This window comes from Micropterus dolomieu, linkage group LG14 (genome assembly GCF_021292245.1).
Source record: "Micropterus dolomieu isolate WLL.071019.BEF.003 ecotype Adirondacks linkage group LG14, ASM2129224v1, whole genome shotgun sequence".
Lineage (NCBI taxonomy): Eukaryota > Metazoa > Chordata > Actinopteri > Centrarchiformes > Centrarchidae > Micropterus > Micropterus dolomieu.
The window spans coordinates 4,186,061-4,204,146 of record NC_060163.1 but is presented as its reverse complement, the minus strand read 5'-3'; the positions used below and the strand labels follow the sequence as shown (position 1 = coordinate 4,204,146).

The following is an 18,086-nucleotide window of genomic DNA, read 5'->3' as shown; positions in this document are numbered from 1 at the left end:
TTTGCCTTTGAATTTATTTATTTATTTAAAAGGGCCAGTGCATATCAATGAACCTATTAGCTTTTCAGCAATGTGAATATGCCAGAATTAGCCCGAAGGCTATTTTCCATCTGTAGGCCCCATGCAAGTCATCACAAGGTACAAAGCAACACAATTAAACATTAAATTAAATATATATTACAATACAATTTAAAAGACACCACAATTTTTAACATCATAAGATAAAAGACACCACAGTTTTCTAGATAGGATTATGCGTTGTGCTGTGATGTTTATGCAGTAAAGTACGGAAGGCCTAAGCGGCCATCCAATCAAATATTTATTTTACTTATTTATTTTATTTTACGTTTTCCCGTGATAACGTGATAAGTTTCTCGTGATCTCGAGATAATAAACCATAGCTGAATACAGGGGTCGGCCGGTGTGTTTCTTTGGGATAATTTCAGAGTACTTTTTATTGTGACTGGTTAGCACAGTTGGTAGAGCACAGGCTGTCAGGAAAATGTGTTACACATGGATTCCCCTGAATGAGAAGCGTAGGAATTTCCTCTGCCTGGGAATGATGGGGAAATGAAAAGTCCATAGGTTGATGGATGTGACACACACATAGACAAACAACCACTCACGCTCACACTCACACCTAAGGGCAATTTAGGGCCACCAATCAACCTAGTCCGCATGTCTTTGGATGGTGGGAGGAAGTCGGAGCACCTGAAGAGAACCCACGCAGACATGGGGAGAACATGCAAACTCCACACAGAAAAGCTGGGGCAACTGGGGTTTGAACCCACGACCTTCTTGCTGTGAGGCGACAGTGCTATCCACTGGATCACTGTGCCGCCCGCAAAAATATGGTCTTTTTGGAAAATGAAACCATGTAAACCTGTTCTGGTACAACTCCAAAATAAAATTATGAACCTGAAAATGAGCATAATATGATCTCTTTAAAGAAATAGTTTTGAGATTTTGGGAAATACGCTTAGTCTTGCCAAGAGTTAGACAGTCAGACTCATGTCTGTGTGATCAGTCTGCAAAAGTCAGTACCTACCTAGTATCTATCAACTGGCCAAGCTGTAACACAGATTATGTGTAAATTTGATATCAGTGGAGCAGATGCATGGATTATTTTAACTTGACACAAACTGTACCGGACACAAAAACACCAGTTATCATTATTTTAATAGTAACACTCACTTTGTCTTCAGTGGAACAATGGTTGATACATTGTTTGAATGATTGTTTGAATTCACAGGATGTCAGGATCCTCCTCTGCTTTACTGTCACGGGTCTCTTCTTCCTCCGAGAACCCTGCCTATTCACCAGTCTGGAATACTGTCTATGTTGTGACCTGGCCCTCATCTTTACACCCTCTACTGCAAGCCACAAACAGCTGAAGACACTTAAACTGTCTTACTAATCTTGTTTTGTTTATAAAAACAATGGATTAAAGGTGCCCTGTAGAGTTTTCTTGTAAACAAACAAAAGTTATGTTTACATTGTTACTCACCAAAACACATTGGGCCGCGTGCATGAATTGTGCGTATGCACAGATTTGAACTTTAATTGTGCAATCTATTCCCACTCCACTCATCTGCAAATACTCAGCGCTATCGGTTTCCTGACTTCTCCAGGGTATCATCCAGTTAACACCCCAGCACATTCCGTTCCACATGCCACTGCTCAACAGACTCGCATAAAAACTGATTTTTATGCCATTGCTGTACTAGCCTATAAGCAATCAACTGAATTCATGCGTGTGCATCGAGGCACCATCTCCAAATCCGCTCCCCTTCCTCAATAGAAAACAATTCCATTCAATCAATGTCCAAATAATATCTAATGCACAGAAACACAACTTGAATGCGGTGGCACGCTGCCTGGGGGGAGCACACAACCCCCCCGACAGAGAGAAACCTCTCCATCATGGCTCCAGTGCGCTTATCCATGTCTGTCTTCTTGACAGTTTGAAGTGCTGTCGTTATGGCACGTGCATCTAATTTAAGATCGCAAGTCCTCACCATACTCAGGTAGGTAAGTACAGACTTGGCTGTCAGTGCACTGTTCATGACCCCAACGTAGGATTTTATCATTTTCCTCTTGTTGAAAGGAAAATGTTGAGAGCTATGAGGAAACATTCACGCATGAGGCCCATTGTGTGCATCTTTGAGGTCTAACAAATAGAATAAATGCATTTCCTTGACATGTTGTCTCCATATCCTAAACTGACTTAAATAAGGCATCTGGTGAACAGTTAACTGGAAAAGATTGGCAATATCACACTGCCAGGCCTGGCCTCTATTAGTTCAGGTGTGGCCTGACAGGTTGAGTCCTGCTCCTTAAGATGCGCAGAAAAGATGGTTTTCAACACAGGTGTTAAACAAGTTAAAGGTGACCACAGAGAAACTCTCCTGCTTCAGCAGCTGAATGTGCAAACAAAGTCATAGAAATAATTCAAAAGGACTCTAATGGGCCAATAAAGACATGGCCAATAGAAAATATCCACCGCGGTTGTTTTTGGATATATTATTATTTCATTATGAGGTAGTATTTAACTTCAGATGGTTAGTGTATGGCTCATTGCGATGACAAATAAAATCACCCACTATGGAAACATGGTGACCACGGGATGTTCATTACTCAAGATGTCATCATCTGCTCTAGTGTATTTGAGATGCTGTATTCATATTTAAAACTGCACAGAACAGATAGCAATAGGGTTTTTCTTTCTGAGGAACATTCTCTAAAAGATCCCCAAAATGTCCCTGTGCCTTTACTTGGGATGAAAGCAGTGAATGTGACTGGCCATGACAGTCACTGCCTCTGACTCATATTCTTTCTGTCAGTGCAACAATAACACACTATTTTATTTTATTTTATTTTTTTTACAAAAACAAACATAGTAGCTGCTCTTCTTTCTGTCTTGCATCATGTTTTGCAATGTTTTGTAATGCACAAGTGAGGAACGTGTCTGTGCCTGCAGACCCGACACTGCAGTATGTACTGAGGCGGTTGTCCGTAGCTGTTGGTGTTTGTACTGAAGCAGGATCAAAGCTTTAAAGGTACCTTGTGGTGTTTTTGACCACTAATAGAGCAATGGAGCAGTTTCTTTATGAGCGGCTATCTCTGGTGATGTGATACATATTTCTGCCAATGGTTTTTTTTTTTTTTTTTTACACTATTCCACCAATCTACATGTGGCAGCAACATGCCTTGAAATGCAGCAATGAACCAACAAAAGGCAGGGAAGAAGAAGACTGCTAGCAAGTAAATATGCACCTAAACAATGCAGGATTTAAACTTTCCAAAAGATCTGCTTTGAAAATGTTTGACAAGGAAGGAAATGCATTTATCCCATTTGTTAGACCTCAAAGATGCACACAATGGGCCACATGCATGAAAGTTTCCTTATTGTTCTCTTACATTTGTTCTTGCACAGAGCAACAAGAGGAAAATGATGAAAGTGGAGTCACTGACAGCCAAGTCTGTTCTTACCTAACAATGTGATGAATTGCGACATGTATAAGCGCACTGCAGCCATGATAGAGAGGTTTCTCTCTGTCGGGGGGTTGTGTGTGCTGGCCAATTTAAGAACTTTTAAATATAATATGACTATGTTTGCACATTCAGCTGCTGAAGGAGGGGAGTTTCTCTGTGCTCACCTTTAACTTGTTCAACACCTGTGTTGAAAACCCTCCTTTCTGCTTAAGGTGTGGGACTTAACCTGTCAGGCCACACCTGAACTGATAGAGGTCTGGCCTGTTTGCTGCAAAGTGTGATATTGCCAAACTTTTCCAGTAAACTATACACCAGATGCATTATTTAATTAAACACAGACACCTATTTTCAGGAAAAATGCCTAAAATAACATACCCAAAATGAATCAGGAATAACCTCAACCATTGCGCCTAGATGCATAATGTATGTTGTTTACACAGTATATGTTGACATAGACTACAAATGTGCTCGCTACATATTATAGTGTCATGATGATCCTGACAAGTAAAAAAAAAAAATGTAGGATTTTTTTTTAAATATTAGAAAATCTAGATCATTTTGATCTAAATTAAATATTTTTGAAAAAGTTTTTATATATGCATTTACTTCTGCATGAAATTACAAAACACACAACTAGAAAGTTTTTAACCAGCAGATGTCGCCATCACATACTACACTGTGCCCGGAGTCTTCTGAAATATCTCATGCAGGAAAATAAGCAACAATTTAATTTGCCGCAGTGGTCTAAATTAGAAATAATGCACGAGCCAATTGCACGTTTTATTCTCACTGCAATCACCCAGGTAATTCAACAACAAAAACATTTATAGTTCCTGTAGGTAAATTACACTGCATCTTACATTGAATGTATTTGTTATTGATCAACTAATGACTTTTTTTGTTTAGAATTAAGAATTATAATATATATATAATATAATTAGAATTTAGAAATAACTTGCACTCTGTGGGGTCCCGGTTATCCAGGTACATTTAGCATCTATAACACTTTGTGAAGTTGGTCTGAATAAAGAAGGGTAATTGATTACAGAAGTTACATAATGTTGCCTTCAAAATAAAAACATAATTTCGTGGCTGGTCGAGCTACGAAAAGGTTGCTGCTCAGTAATTTCAGAAATTGACGTCGAAATGTCCAGTATATACAAAACCTGCTAAGCATATTCCAAACAAATAAAAAGACAGACAATTAGACCGCCAACGTTTCAATGTTTGTGGCGGTTTAATCAATAAACGCTTTATTTTGAAAGTTACAATCGGAAGTTGGATGCATTTATGCTTTTCACTTGACGCTGGCTCCTCCGTCTCGTGCTGTCCAGCGCTCTCCCCGCCGTAACTACAGTGGATTTGTCTGATACCACCTGCAGTTCTCTATCTACAACAGGTAAGAACTCTGCTCTTTCTAAACGTATTTATTCTGACAAAGCGAACTAAAACGACCCTCAACTTATACAAATAATGCCGCGTTATACATGGAAAGACGTGTGTATTTGGACTTTGCGTGACCGGGGAGTCGAGCACCTTGACAGTTGAGACTGACAAGTTAACAAATGAGGAGAGGCTAAATGTACGGAGAATGAGTAGCAGCGGGCACTCCTTAATGAATGTTAACAAAAAGACAGACTGGCCGTATTTAAAGAAGTCTCTCTTCAATTGGAGATACCGGCTGAATTTCGCTAGTGTTCCAATAACAGTGGAAACTGTCCCAGCGCTGTCAAAAACCTAACATACCTGTTAGTTTACTTATAGTCAAACAGTAGAACATGTATGATAACTTTAAACACGCTTTTAGTGCCTTATAGCTAATTCGGCATATACACAATCCACCACACAGAACCACATTTTAATAAAATCTGAACTTTTATAAACTCTGTCATCGATCTCTTGACCACCACTCTGTGTTCATGCGGTGGATGCACAGGTGAAGCTGCTAGAAATCATGAGGTGTTACTGAGATTTTACTACCGGTGGATTTGATATATGCCGAAGTGACAAGCAATACTAATGATTTCTTGTGTCTTAAAACCTTTTATAAGTGACATATAATTTTGCTGCCAGGGAAAATGTCAGAGTTGAGAATGGTGTTTGGTCTGACATGTCTGCATAAGATTGAACGGAGTGTTAACTTACAAGGAAATGTGTACTCCAGAACATATGAAATGTACAATGATTTTTTTTTAGAATTAAGAAGTAATAGCAATGACAATAAATTCAGATGCTTTCATGGGATTACCCAATTAAATAATTTTCAGTGTATACACTGTATATATTATATTTTAATAAGACAGAACGTGACTCTGAAGGATTTATCCATTGACATTTGGGCTAACAACAGTTTTGGCCTCCTTGTTTACATTCTGGATCCTGTCAGTGAAGGGCTATGCAGTTGTTTACTGCCTGGCGAGGTGCCGGGCTAGTTTTAGATTAGGTGTCAGTGCAAAGACATGCATTGGCATCTGCTGCTGGCTTACACTGCTCCATGATCACACAATAGTCTGGAGGAATAACTGAACTATCTGTCGAACAGCCCTAAATAGGCTGCAAGACGAGATAGCCTGCTCATGTGTTTGACTTGCAAAGTGTGTCCTGGGCACAACATAGACTATGAATTCCAACTCAACCAAAGACAAAATCCTGTTGGGGTGTCAGGGAGAAAAAAAAGCCTTCAGGTCTGTTAAAACAAATACATCCAACTTTTACAAAAATCTCAAATCATATATATATGGCTGCTGCTTAATTTCTTCATTGATTACATAGTAATTAACTACTCACTAAGAGACATGGTAGATAGTGCCAGGAGAGCACCATCCCCTCCGAAATTGCCTCTTAGTCCTAATTGTGGTTTTGTTTTGTACACAGAAAAAACTTGAATTCTTCTAAGGGAAGATTAGCTGCACGCTCCCGAGGGGCCGGGGCTTCCTGGATCTGAGAAAACAAACAAAAGTTGGGTCAAGTTAAAGTCACTTGCCTAATCAAGACATGTGAATGTAGCAACGGAGGCTATTGTAAATGTGATGGACACGTTTCACAAATTCCTGACATTTTATACACTAAACGGTTCATCGATTAATCAGTAAACACAGTCGACAGATTGAGATGAATTATAAAGGTAAACAGTCTGTACTTTTACAGCGCCTTTCCAGCCACTCAAAGTGCTTTACACTACATCACATTCACCCACTGATGTTTTGGCTAAAGGGCCAACTGCTCATTTGAAACAGAAATGAACAGAACGATTGGGTGAGCCGGGGATCGAACCACTGACCTTCTATAGAGAAACTGCTTCTAATAGGCTACATCCAACATGTCTATGACATGCATGTGCAGCTATACTTGTATTTATTGGTCGTCCTTTATGCAATACAATATACAGGGTTTTACCTGGCTCAAAATGAGGCGGAGGTGGCGGTACCATCCTGATCACGTGCACACATGTGCATGTGTATGGCGCCGTCAACTGGCTAAAGCAAACACTTTTTACTTTTAACGTAATTTAAGAGTTCTAATAATCATATGAAGGAAGAAAATGACAATAATCAATGCATATTTAAAAATATATAAAGGTGCGCTGTTCATTATGAAAAGAAATACAACAAAAGCGATTGTGTTCATTTACAGTTAACAAACAGCAAGTTGTTTCAAATCAAATATAACAGCTACTGTTTCATTTATAGTTCACGGGGCCCTCGTGTGGGGAAGTTGATGTGAATTGCTGGATATTAAATGTTCAAAAACATTTTTGCTGCGTGGCAGAGACGTGACCCGCACTGCCGCTGGTGCAGCCAATCAGACGGCTTTCTCGGCGCACTGTGCTGATTATGATACAGCGTCACCACGTTAGCGTAATGACTTAAGTGCAGTTATAAATGACAGAAATCCACAAAGTGCAACACATGCTAGAAAATAGTGTTTACCATGAAGTAGGGCTGGACGATATGGCCAAAAATGTTATCATGACAAAAAGTTTCATATCTTTTGATATTGATAATTAACACGATAAGTATCAAATCATTATTTCTTTTGAGTTTAAAGTCAGATTTTTGCTCCTGAGTGAAAGTTGAAGAAACCTGATGGTTAATTGTGGTTTAAACTTTTCTTTACGTGCAACACTTGAGGCCAAACAGTGGATCACTTCACAAATCTTAGGTGGAACATTCAAAACAATAATGATAAAATCTTTGTCAACAAATATGCACAAGTAAAATTAAGTAAAAGCTTTTTTCGCTCCTCTTTCCACAACAAAATAAACATCTTAATTTAAAAAAAGTCCTAATTCATGTATAATTTAAGTAAATAAAATCAAACATTTGTTGAATATTTATTGAACATTTGTTATATTGTTATTGAAAAAAATTAGATTGCGATAATTATTGTTATTGTTTTATTGTCCAGCCCTTCCATGATGACACTCTCAGAGTTTTGTTAAGAGATGGAAGCGGGACCAAATCTGACGGACACGGCTGCCTCGTCATTCTGTATGCAGGACAAACCTGGATATATCTGCGTCAAGCTAGTATCAGCCGATATATCGGTGAGGCTAATTTATCGGTCCGGCTCTATAGGACTTTTTAAAATTGGGTATTTTGACCTGTTACAGGAGGAAAAGCTCGCATGTAAATCATTTCATTTAGCTGCTTTAGTTTCCCGCTCCTTGTATTGTGCATGCTGGCTCACTGTCACACTGTCATGACTTACTGGGACACTTGAATAGAACAGATCATTAATATTAGACACCTATGACTATGACATGTCAAAATGTCTGCTGTGAAAGAGTTTATATTTTTTTGTTTAGATAGATAGATTTAAAAAAATAACACAAGCAGCAATACAAAAATTAAAATTGGGATTTAAACTTCTTAAAATTGAAATTAAATTAAAATGTACATACAAACATATGTGATCAGTGAGTAAGCAAAGAAGCGTTCACTGCCAGTTTTTGACGCTGTGTGCTACAGGCACATTTCTATCAGTAAGAAAGAAGTACTGAGGTTTGATATGCAGCCCGACAGTCTTATGGTGAAAAAAAGGCAGAGTCATAGTTATGGTAGTGAATGTATTTTTAAATCATCATAGTGATTTCTCTCTGTTTCTTCTTTTTTAGCATTCCTGTTGCAGTGTAATGGCAGGTTGGGCTGCTGCTTCCTCCGGGCTGACGGAGACAGATTATGAACATACACTCAGCCCTGCAGGCAACTAAACCTCTACCAGTCCTGCTGTAACTCCAGATCCAAGATCACCGTCAAACAGCTGAGCAGCCAGCAGTGATAATGGACCCAAACCTCAACAACAAGAGAAAAAAGAGTCCTGGACCGGTTTACCTGAGGCTCCTTCACTCTAGATTCTGCTAAGCCTTCTATCCACAAAGTCATTTCATGGCTGGGATTCGGCGCTTCCTGATCACTTGCTGACAAATGTTTGCTGAAACCGTCCGCCTGAAGGAGCATTGAAAAGACAAAAAAAAAAGCAACCTTGGCTGCAGACTGCGAGCAGTTTGTGTGTCTGTGGTTAGGTCTGTAATCATGGGGAAAGAACAGGATCTGCTGGTTGCAGTGAAGAGTGGAGATCTTCTGCTGGCGCACAAACTTCTCTCCAAAGTCAAGTGCAACAAAACAAGTGAGTATGGAGCTAACAGGCAGGGGGATACATGGTTTTGTGTTATTACCAAGCGAATGTGTGTTTGCTCTGTGCACAGGGCCTGGGAGTGTAGTTGTTTCCACTATGAAATAGAACTGAGAGCCGGAGCAATTGCCATAGGCGATGTCGTTGCTTCTAAACCAAGTGCAGTTTCTTTGCGATAACAACAGGATCAGGTTCAGCTGTCAAAGAGAAAACACAGCCCCCCTCCAATTTGAAACTAAGTGGATTCAAACTGCGGCACAACTCGAGCTAATCTCCTAAACGCAGACCCCTGCAGCTCGTGCCTCTTGCTGTGTGGGTTGTAGGGGGCTTTCTTCTTCTTTCAGAGTTCCTTATCTGCATAGATTCAAGTCAGGCGACAAGCGAGCCTGCTGTACTGTAGCATTGTTGTAAATGACAGGGTTCTCCCTTATCCAAGCCCGGGGAAAGTTAAGGCCAAGCAGGCTGTGAAGTTGAAGCCTCCCTTTGTGGCGTTATCTGTTTTAGGCTTTCATCAGTATGGCTGGCTGCTCAGTGACAAGCTCTGGGAACAAAGCTGTGGCTGTCAGGAAAAAGCCTGTTACACACTTTACACACTACACACACAGCAAGCGCTGCTTGGCAGAAAATATTAAAAGTGATATTGTCTGTTTTTGTATTGCTGTGTACTTCTGTTTGTGAATGACTGCTCAACTGGCTGGGAAAATGCGGCAGGGGAAAGTGAATGAGTGATGTGCTCTGCTGTTTTATAAACGACCATCAATGTGCCCTTGAGCAAGGCACTCAGCAGCTCATATATCCAGCTGTACTCGGCAGCTCCCATGTGAGAATTATGGAAGACAAAAAATGCCTTATTTTCAACAGATCATTACAGGTAGGTAGCAGGTGGTCCCAGCCTCACTAAAGCAGGATAGGTCAGCTGGCCAAACCAGGGACAAGTAATGGAGCCAAATCAATCACACTTCTATGACCATACTGACACAGAAATACAGAAACAGAGAAATGAAATACAGATATAAAGTATAAATCTATAAATAAAAGCACAGAAATGTGTAAAAATATAGAAATTAATCGACAACATTCATTTATTTATTTCCAGATTTGGATTTAATTCTATATTTCTTTATATTTGATCATGTGTACATATATATATATATATATATATATTATGTATTATGTACATCAAGATATCCATTAATCGACAATAAATGGGCTTGCTAATATTTTTGTATTTATTGATGACTAAGTAATTTTTTGTCCTCCATAGTGTAACTGTGAAATGAAGCACAGAAATTGCCCAGTTGACTTTCTGGAGCTAAATAAAAGTTGGACCACCACCAGGCAAACGCAGCAGCTGGTTACAAAGTAGAGTTTAATAAGGTATGTGTTTATGGCTCATCTTTTTACCACCTGCACACCAAGAGCGTTAAACAAAGATAAATGAACAGCAAATGGCATTTGCCCGTGTATTTCTCTCTTAGTCTCCCTCTACCATACTCACTCCCACACGCGTGCACACGATGCTTTCAACCCCGCTGATCCTCGAGGACCCTAGCAGGACCTTGTCAGCGTAGTCATTTGTCACTTCAGTCAGAGCCTGCAGTGTCTGACAGCAGCGCAGCAGATGCTGTTGCTGGCTGTGAGGACTCCGCACATGACCTCCACTGTCTCCAATTTACAGAACGGCCATGTCAATAAGGGCTGATTGATTGGTTGGTAGTGACCTGCTATGAAAGGTTTTTAAAACCAGCCGCATAAAAATAGTGTTGTCCAATGTACTGCCGATAGATTATTTATTTTACTTACTTATTTAAACTTTGACCCTTTCATTCAAGGGTTTCGTTAACTTAAAATCCCAATTAAATAACATACATGTTTACAGTGTTTACTAATGCAAAGAGGGTCATCATTGCTTTTTTGTTTATGCTGCAGACTCATTGTTTTTCATTTCTAGAAAGCAGTGTATTGCTTACTGCTAATGTCACCATGCTAGCATCTTCACAATGACAATGTAAACGTACTGATAAGCAGGGAGTGTTTACCATTTTCACCATTCATCGTCTTTGTGTGTTTTACTGTGTAGTCCTTATGGTAACTATATTTTGATTGTTCAGCGTGCTCTGTCGTTTTTAAATGTGCTTTATAAAGAAATTTGGATTGGATGGGGCGTACTCCGCCTCTTGCCCAATGCCAGCTGGGCTTGATCTCCATCCTTCCCATCCTATCAGAGCTACTTCTCAAGGGACTTGCGTATTTCTTTTAATACCATGGTTGTGTCCTGGGGCCTGGAGTTAATTCAGGTTAGTCCTGCCGTGGTGGAGCCAAGTATGGCCATTTGTTCAGTTTGTCAGTCCATCTGTCTAGCCCACATTTTGGTCCTGAGCAAGATATCTCGCCAAGGCTACTGTCGAAATACTGAAAAAGTTACTTAGTTACAGTAATTTAAGGGGTGCTGGTCTTGTGGCGATCTGGCAGCAGGTTCTTGTGTGTAAACACGTTAAAACACTGTTGTTTTCTAACAGCAATTCAAAATATGGTATAAGACAAAATGTGTTCTTGAAAATTGGTGGCTGTATGTTCATAAATTTATTTTGGATAATCATGGTCATGGTCATGACTTTCCTCTTACCCAACTATCAGGCCAAAATTTCCAATTGTATATAACAAAATTTTAAATTTATGAAATCTACAGAACACTTTCATACTCTAGAGAGGACTCTCTGGACAAAATATCACATTTTAAAACAATATATTTGATCATCTTTCATGCTTACTTTGGGATAATCCTTCTTCATTTTCTTGATCCCAGTGCCTTTCCTGATGTGCCACCAACAGAACAAAGTTAACTTTTTTGGACCACTACTTTGAGAATAGAAAAAATACTAAGTATGTTGTTTGTCCTAACACGTTTGTATTGTAAGGTAGAATGACCATTACAGTCTCCTTGTGAGCTCAAGTGACATTCTGACAACAAACACAACTTTCCAAGTGCAAATCCTCAGGCTGACATGCTGGACACTCCCAAGCCTCCATGCTAAGCCTGGGCTGCAGACCCCAGGCAGGTGGAGGAGGCAGGCACCTCACGCTGTGAACTCAGCGCTGCCCCCATCTAGGCTACGAGTAGTCATTTGTAGAAGCCATTGATTGACTGGCTGTCGCACGTTTAGGATATTAACTTAATTATTATGGGTCCAAGCTGCGAAGCAAAGCTCCTGTGCTAGTAGTGTAAACAAACAGACATTCTCCAGGGGCCTGGAGAAGCAGGATTTCATGTTCACGAGGTAACTTCAGGTTTAACCCTGGGTTTTCAGTCCTGCAATGGTTGTCCTACAACAGATAAGAGATCAACTCTATAAACACACCGCCTACTGACCTATCAGCTGTTTTGGAAAATGCCGTCACCATTCGCAGAAGACCACACAGACTCATTTATAGGCTACTTTTATAAACTTATTACTTTATACTAAAGCCTTGTACTTGTTGTGGATTATAGTTTTCTTGTTTTGTAAAATACACCAGTAGACCATGTTTGCGTTTGGTCATCTGCTGAAAAGACCAGCTCTTTTATGTGAACGCACTCCTGGCTTAATTGGGAAACCGTCACATTCTGAGTTGATAAACAGCGTTGTGTGACTGCGTAGCCTGATCGCAGTTGTTAGAGTTAGTGAAGCCAGATAACGAAAACATACCCTGGGTATGTTGAACTTGCTTCATAGTACAGGCCCCGGTTGTCGGTTGGGCCGACATTGTTGCAACAATCACGTCACTTCACTTCACAAACACCTCTGTCATCGCCCTAATGACAAGGCGCAGCTCCCAAATGGAATGGACTAACTGACCAATAAGAAGTTGGTCGACTAAGACTCTTCTCATCAATTATGGGTTTAGTCGACTATTAGGTGGTTGCATTAGAACCACGCCCACTTCTGTCTGACAAAAGCCTGATAAATGCCATGTTTATCAGACCACAAATGAGAATCAGCTAGCTAGCATGATATTTCCTAACAGCATGTTTGGTGGGTGTCTGGTGTTGAGTAATGGGAAATGGTTCTGGAGCACTATGAGTTAACGCTTTGAGTCAAGCACAGAGGCTGATTTATGTGCATTATTAGCTTATCTTTTAAAAAGTTCTAACTGGTAGGTGAGACATTTTATAGCTTTAGCCATTATAGCCAGCTATTAAAGTGACAGGTCGTTTGGTAGACAGACAAAAACACAAAGTATTGTAAGAGGGGGAGTCTGGTCAGCTGGTCTGGCTGGATGCACGGGACCTAGCAGAAAGGGACTGACTGTGTGTGCTCATGTTGTGGGTTGGTCAGGAGTGTGACTGTTTCGTAGTACAAAACTGGCACTCTAGGTGCAGGATAACATAACAGGACCTCACATGGTAAATGATAAATGGACTATACCTAATACAGCACCTTTCTAGTCATCCGATCACTCAAACATTTAGGGGAAGTGTAGGGTCAAATGGATCTTCTAAGTCCAACATCCCATATTTATCTAGTTTGTAACAGTGCTGGAGGCTCCTTCCTGTTCCTTCCTTTTGTTTATTTGTCCAATATTTCAGATGGCTGATTAAACGATTCATCACAGTGTGCTGTGAGAGAGTAGTCTCTAAAGCCTTAAATGTCATGTTCTTTTATTTTTATATTCACTATTCAACTGAGTAGTAATTTTGTAAATTTACTCTTCACAAAACAAATTCATGTTAGAGTTTCTCCTACCATCAAGTATACAATTCTCAGTTATCTGATTCCAGGATTTGCTGATTTGCTCTCAGAAATGGTCTCATACAATAATATAATGAGGTGGTTATGCAAAAGGAATTCGCAAAGGGATTTTTAGTTCCTTAGTTTAGTTCCTGGGGCTCCTTAGTGGCGTATAGTATTTCTTTAAATCAGTGTTTTCAAAGTCAGACAAATCAGCGACAGCTGTGCCCCACCTGGATGTACAACTATTGCTGGATTACTTTGATACTGAAGAAAACCTAAAAAAACTAAAAAAAAACTAGCAAGTTCTGGAGTTATAAGGAGCGTCTTTTTCTATGGTGTCTAAGCAGATTAATGGACGTTTTTGGCGTTTTTATAATGGATGCATTACAGCATGTACCTGTGTCTTTCACCCCCAAAACCTAATATTAGTCTTTGCTAAGTAATATATCATAATAAAACTAGCACCAGCCTTTAAATAGCAGTGGCTCTTGTGATGCTGGGTGAAGGGACCTGACAGAAAAGCTGCCTGGGAGGTGGAAGAGGAGACTTGTCCCGAGGGGATTAGCAGTTGCACTGAGGCTGGCTGATGGACAGGGAGCTGAGATGGGAGGTTTCTTCTCCGATCAGCCATCTGCTGACATCAGGTTGGGTGCTCAGTCAATTTAAGTGGACTTACCACAGCCTCTCTCTTTTTGCTTAGCTGTGGCAAGCTGACACATCAGGTGGGCTCATTGCAGATAGATATAGTGGTTACACAGAAGGCTGCTGCAGCCTCTGTCCAGCTACTCATATTAGGTTGCATTTAGAGTGACAGCTTGACTGGTAAAGTCATCTTGCCCAAAATGTACCCCTCTCACATACTCTTGGCTACAAGTGGACTGAAGTGGGGATTGTTTGCTCCTCCCTGAATGGGGACCATTAGAGGCTAGATGTTCTTCAAAGGCCTGCATGATTACAAGGTCTTTTGTTGCAACACATGCTTGCTTTCATTTAAACCCACAGCCCAACCCTCTTCTTGCCATGGTAAATAAAAGGTCTTAGGTAATTCTCAACTGACAGATGGACACAAAGGCAGAAGATCATATTTGAGCATCTTTTGTGTCAGCCATTTGATGCGTGCATAATGTATTGATGACTCACCCACTCACCATCATCAAGTCTTGGGTATGTGTTCACCAAACACACGGATAAGAGCAGTAAGCCACGCTTAGGTCTTCAGGATGATTCATAAAGTAGTTGTGATCAGTGAATCATATGCACATCACTACTCTGATTTTATCAGCTGAGACATGATGACCTGGAACAGGTGAATTCTACACCCACCATGATCAACCACATCAGGAACGATGGATTGTAAACTCTCAGATCAAATTAATTAAACACATGGAGGCATACAGATATTTAGTATGTAAGGTATAGTACTAATTTAATCTGGTTTTCATTCTTAAGTACAGCCCTTATTTGCCAATTATCAATAATGCAATATCAAATTGGAACAACGTGCTGTACTAAATTTGGACTTTAAGGGTGAGTGAACAACATTGAGCCTTTATGAATCACTCATGAGAGCCTGAGGGTAAAACTCAGGGGATCACCAATTCAATTCAATTTTATTTATATAGCGCCAAATCACAACAACAGTTATCTCACAGCGCTTTTCATAAAAGAGCAGGTCTAGCCCGTACTCTGTGATGTTATTTACAGAAGCCCAACAGTTCCCACCAAGAGCAGCACTAGGCGACAGAGGCAAGGAAAAACTTCCTTTTAAGAGGCAGAAACCTTGAGCAGAACCATGGCTCAGGGTGGGCGGCCATCTACCTCGACCGGTTGGGGTGAAGGAGAGAGAGAGAGGGAGAGAGAGCGAGAGAGGGATGGAAGGAGAGAGAGAGAGAGAGAGCGGGGAGGGAGGCAGCACAATATACACACAGAGGTACAGACAGTAAAGGTGATATTGCTATAGACTGAATGAAAAATGGTACAGATATTTATAGTAGTGTTAATGATAATAATCGTAATATTAATGATAATAATAACAGTAATAATAGCAATTGGACTAGTAACAATAATTGTAGCAGAGGGAACACGGAGGCAGCAGGTGACCCGCAGCCACAGATCCAGACTCCACAGCTCCAGAGCCAGAAACGCCTGCAGGAAGTGATAGGAGGAGAGAGGAGAGGGACGAGAAAGCACAAGACTACGGGAAAGGGGAGAAGTTGAGTTGGTAACATGCAATAATGGGATGAGGTTGCATACAGAGGGAGAGAAAGAAGAGGAGAGAGGAGCTCAGTGCATCATGGGAAATCCCCCGGCAGTCTAGGCCTATAGCAGCATAACTAAGGGATGGTTCAGGACTCACCTGAGCCGGCCCTAACTATAAGCTTTATCAAAGAGGTCTTAAGCCTAGTCTTAAATGTGGAGATGGTGTCTGCCTCCTGAACCCAAACTGGAACCTGGTTCCACAGGAGAGGAGCTTGATAGCTGAACGCTCTGGCTCCTAGTCTACTTTTGGAGACTCTAGGAACCACAAGTAACCCTGCATTCTGGGAGCGCAGTGCTCTGGTGGGGTAGTAAGGTACTATGAGCTCTTTAAGATAAGATGGTGCCTGACCATTAAGAGCTTTGTAGGTAAGAAGGATGATTTTAAATTCTATTCTGGATTTTACTGGAAGCCAATGCAGAGAAGCTAAGACAGTAGAAATGTGATCTCTTTTCCTGGTTCCTGTCAGAACACGTGCTGCAGCATTCTGGATCAGCTGAAGTGTCTTAATGGACTTTTTTGAGCAGCCTGATAATAAGGAATTGCAGTAATCCAGCCTAGAAGTAACAAATGCATGGCCTAGTTTTTCGGCATCATTTTTAGACAGGATGTTCCAGATTTTTGCAATATTACGTAGGTGAAAAAAGGCGGTCCTTGAAATTTGTTTAATGTGAGACTTAAACAACATGTCCTTATCAAAGATGACTCCAAGATTCCTCACAGTGGTGCTGGAGGCCAGGGCAATGCCATCAAGGGAAACTATATCTTTAGATAATGCCTCACGGAGGTGCTTAGGCCCCAGAACAATAACTTCAATTTTATCCATGTAACATTAGAAAATTACAGGTCATCCAGGTTTTAACATCCTGAAGGCACATTTGAAGCTTAGCTAACTGATGAGTTTCATCTGTCTTGATCGATAGATATAACTGAGTATCATCTGCATAACAATGAAAGTTTATGGAGTGTTTCCTGATAATATTACCTAAAGGAAGCATATATAAAGTGAAGAGGATTGGTCCAAGCACATATCCTTGTGGAACTCCATGACTAACTTTGGCGTGCATGGAGGATTCATCGTTAACATGTACAAACTGAAAACGATCTGATAAATAGGACTTAAACCAGCTTAGAGCGGTTCCTTTAATGCCAATGAAATGTTCCAGTCTCTGTAATAGGATCTGATGGTCAATGGTATCAAATGTAGCGCTAAGATCTAATCAAACCAGTACAGAGACAAGTCCTTTGTCTGATGCAATAAGGAGGTTGTTAGTAATTTTCACCAGTGCTGTCTCTGTGCTATGATGAGCTCTAAATCCTGACTGAAAATCCTCAAATAAACTATTGCTCTGTAGAAAGTCACACAGCTGTTTGGCGACTGCTTTCTCCAGGATCTTAGAGAGAAATGGAAGGTTAGATATAGGTCTATAGTTGGCTAAAACATCCGGATCAAGTTTGGGCTTTTTCAGAAGAGGTTTAATTACAGCTACTTTAAAGTACTGTGGTACATAGCCTGTTGATAAAGATAGATTGATCATATCTAGTATAGAGGTGCTGACTAAGGGTAAAACTTCTTTAAGCAGCCTAGTCGGGATGGGGTCTAAGAGGCAGGTTGATGGTTTAGATGAAGAAATTATGGAAGTTAGTTGGTAAAGATTGAGGGAAGCAAAGCAGTCTAAACATATATCTGGTTTTACAGCTGTTTCTAAGGTTCCTGCGTTTAGAGATAAGTTGGTGCCAGTTGAGGGCTGTCATTCTCAACGTCCACATGAATATTAAAATCCCCTACAATAATAACTTTGTCCGTTTTAAGGACTAAAGTTGACAAAAACTCTGCAAATTCAGATAAGAATTCAGAGTACGGACCAGGTGCTCGGTACACTATAACAAAAAGAATTGGTTGCAGTGATTTCCAACTTGGGTGTGAAAGACTAAGAACAAGACTTTCAAATGAGTTATAATTTAGTTTAGGTTTAGAGCTGATTAGT

The 18,086-nt window shown here is 40.4% G+C and overlaps 1 protein-coding gene across 6 annotated transcripts in view; it reads left to right on the top strand.

Annotated features, from left to right (window-relative positions):
• Positions 1-4,795: 4,795 nt before the first annotated feature.
• LOC123982682 (caskin-2-like) overlaps positions 4,796-18,086 on the top strand; it is a 68,813-nt gene continuing 55,522 nt past the window's right edge. The window contains exons 1-3 of one of the 6 annotated variants that reach the window (XM_046068406.1): positions 4,852-4,894; positions 6,370-6,453; positions 8,612-9,123. In XM_046068406.1, coding sequence (XP_045924362.1) covers positions 9,030-9,123 — 94 coding nt within the window. In that variant the 5' untranslated portion in view covers positions 4,852-4,894; positions 6,370-6,453; positions 8,612-9,029. Of the gene's footprint in view, positions 4,895-6,369; positions 6,454-6,485; positions 6,620-7,902; positions 8,042-8,611; positions 9,124-18,086 lie in introns of those variants that run through there. The other 5 variants (XM_046068404.1, XM_046068408.1, XM_046068405.1 and 2 more) reach the window with 5 other exon arrangements.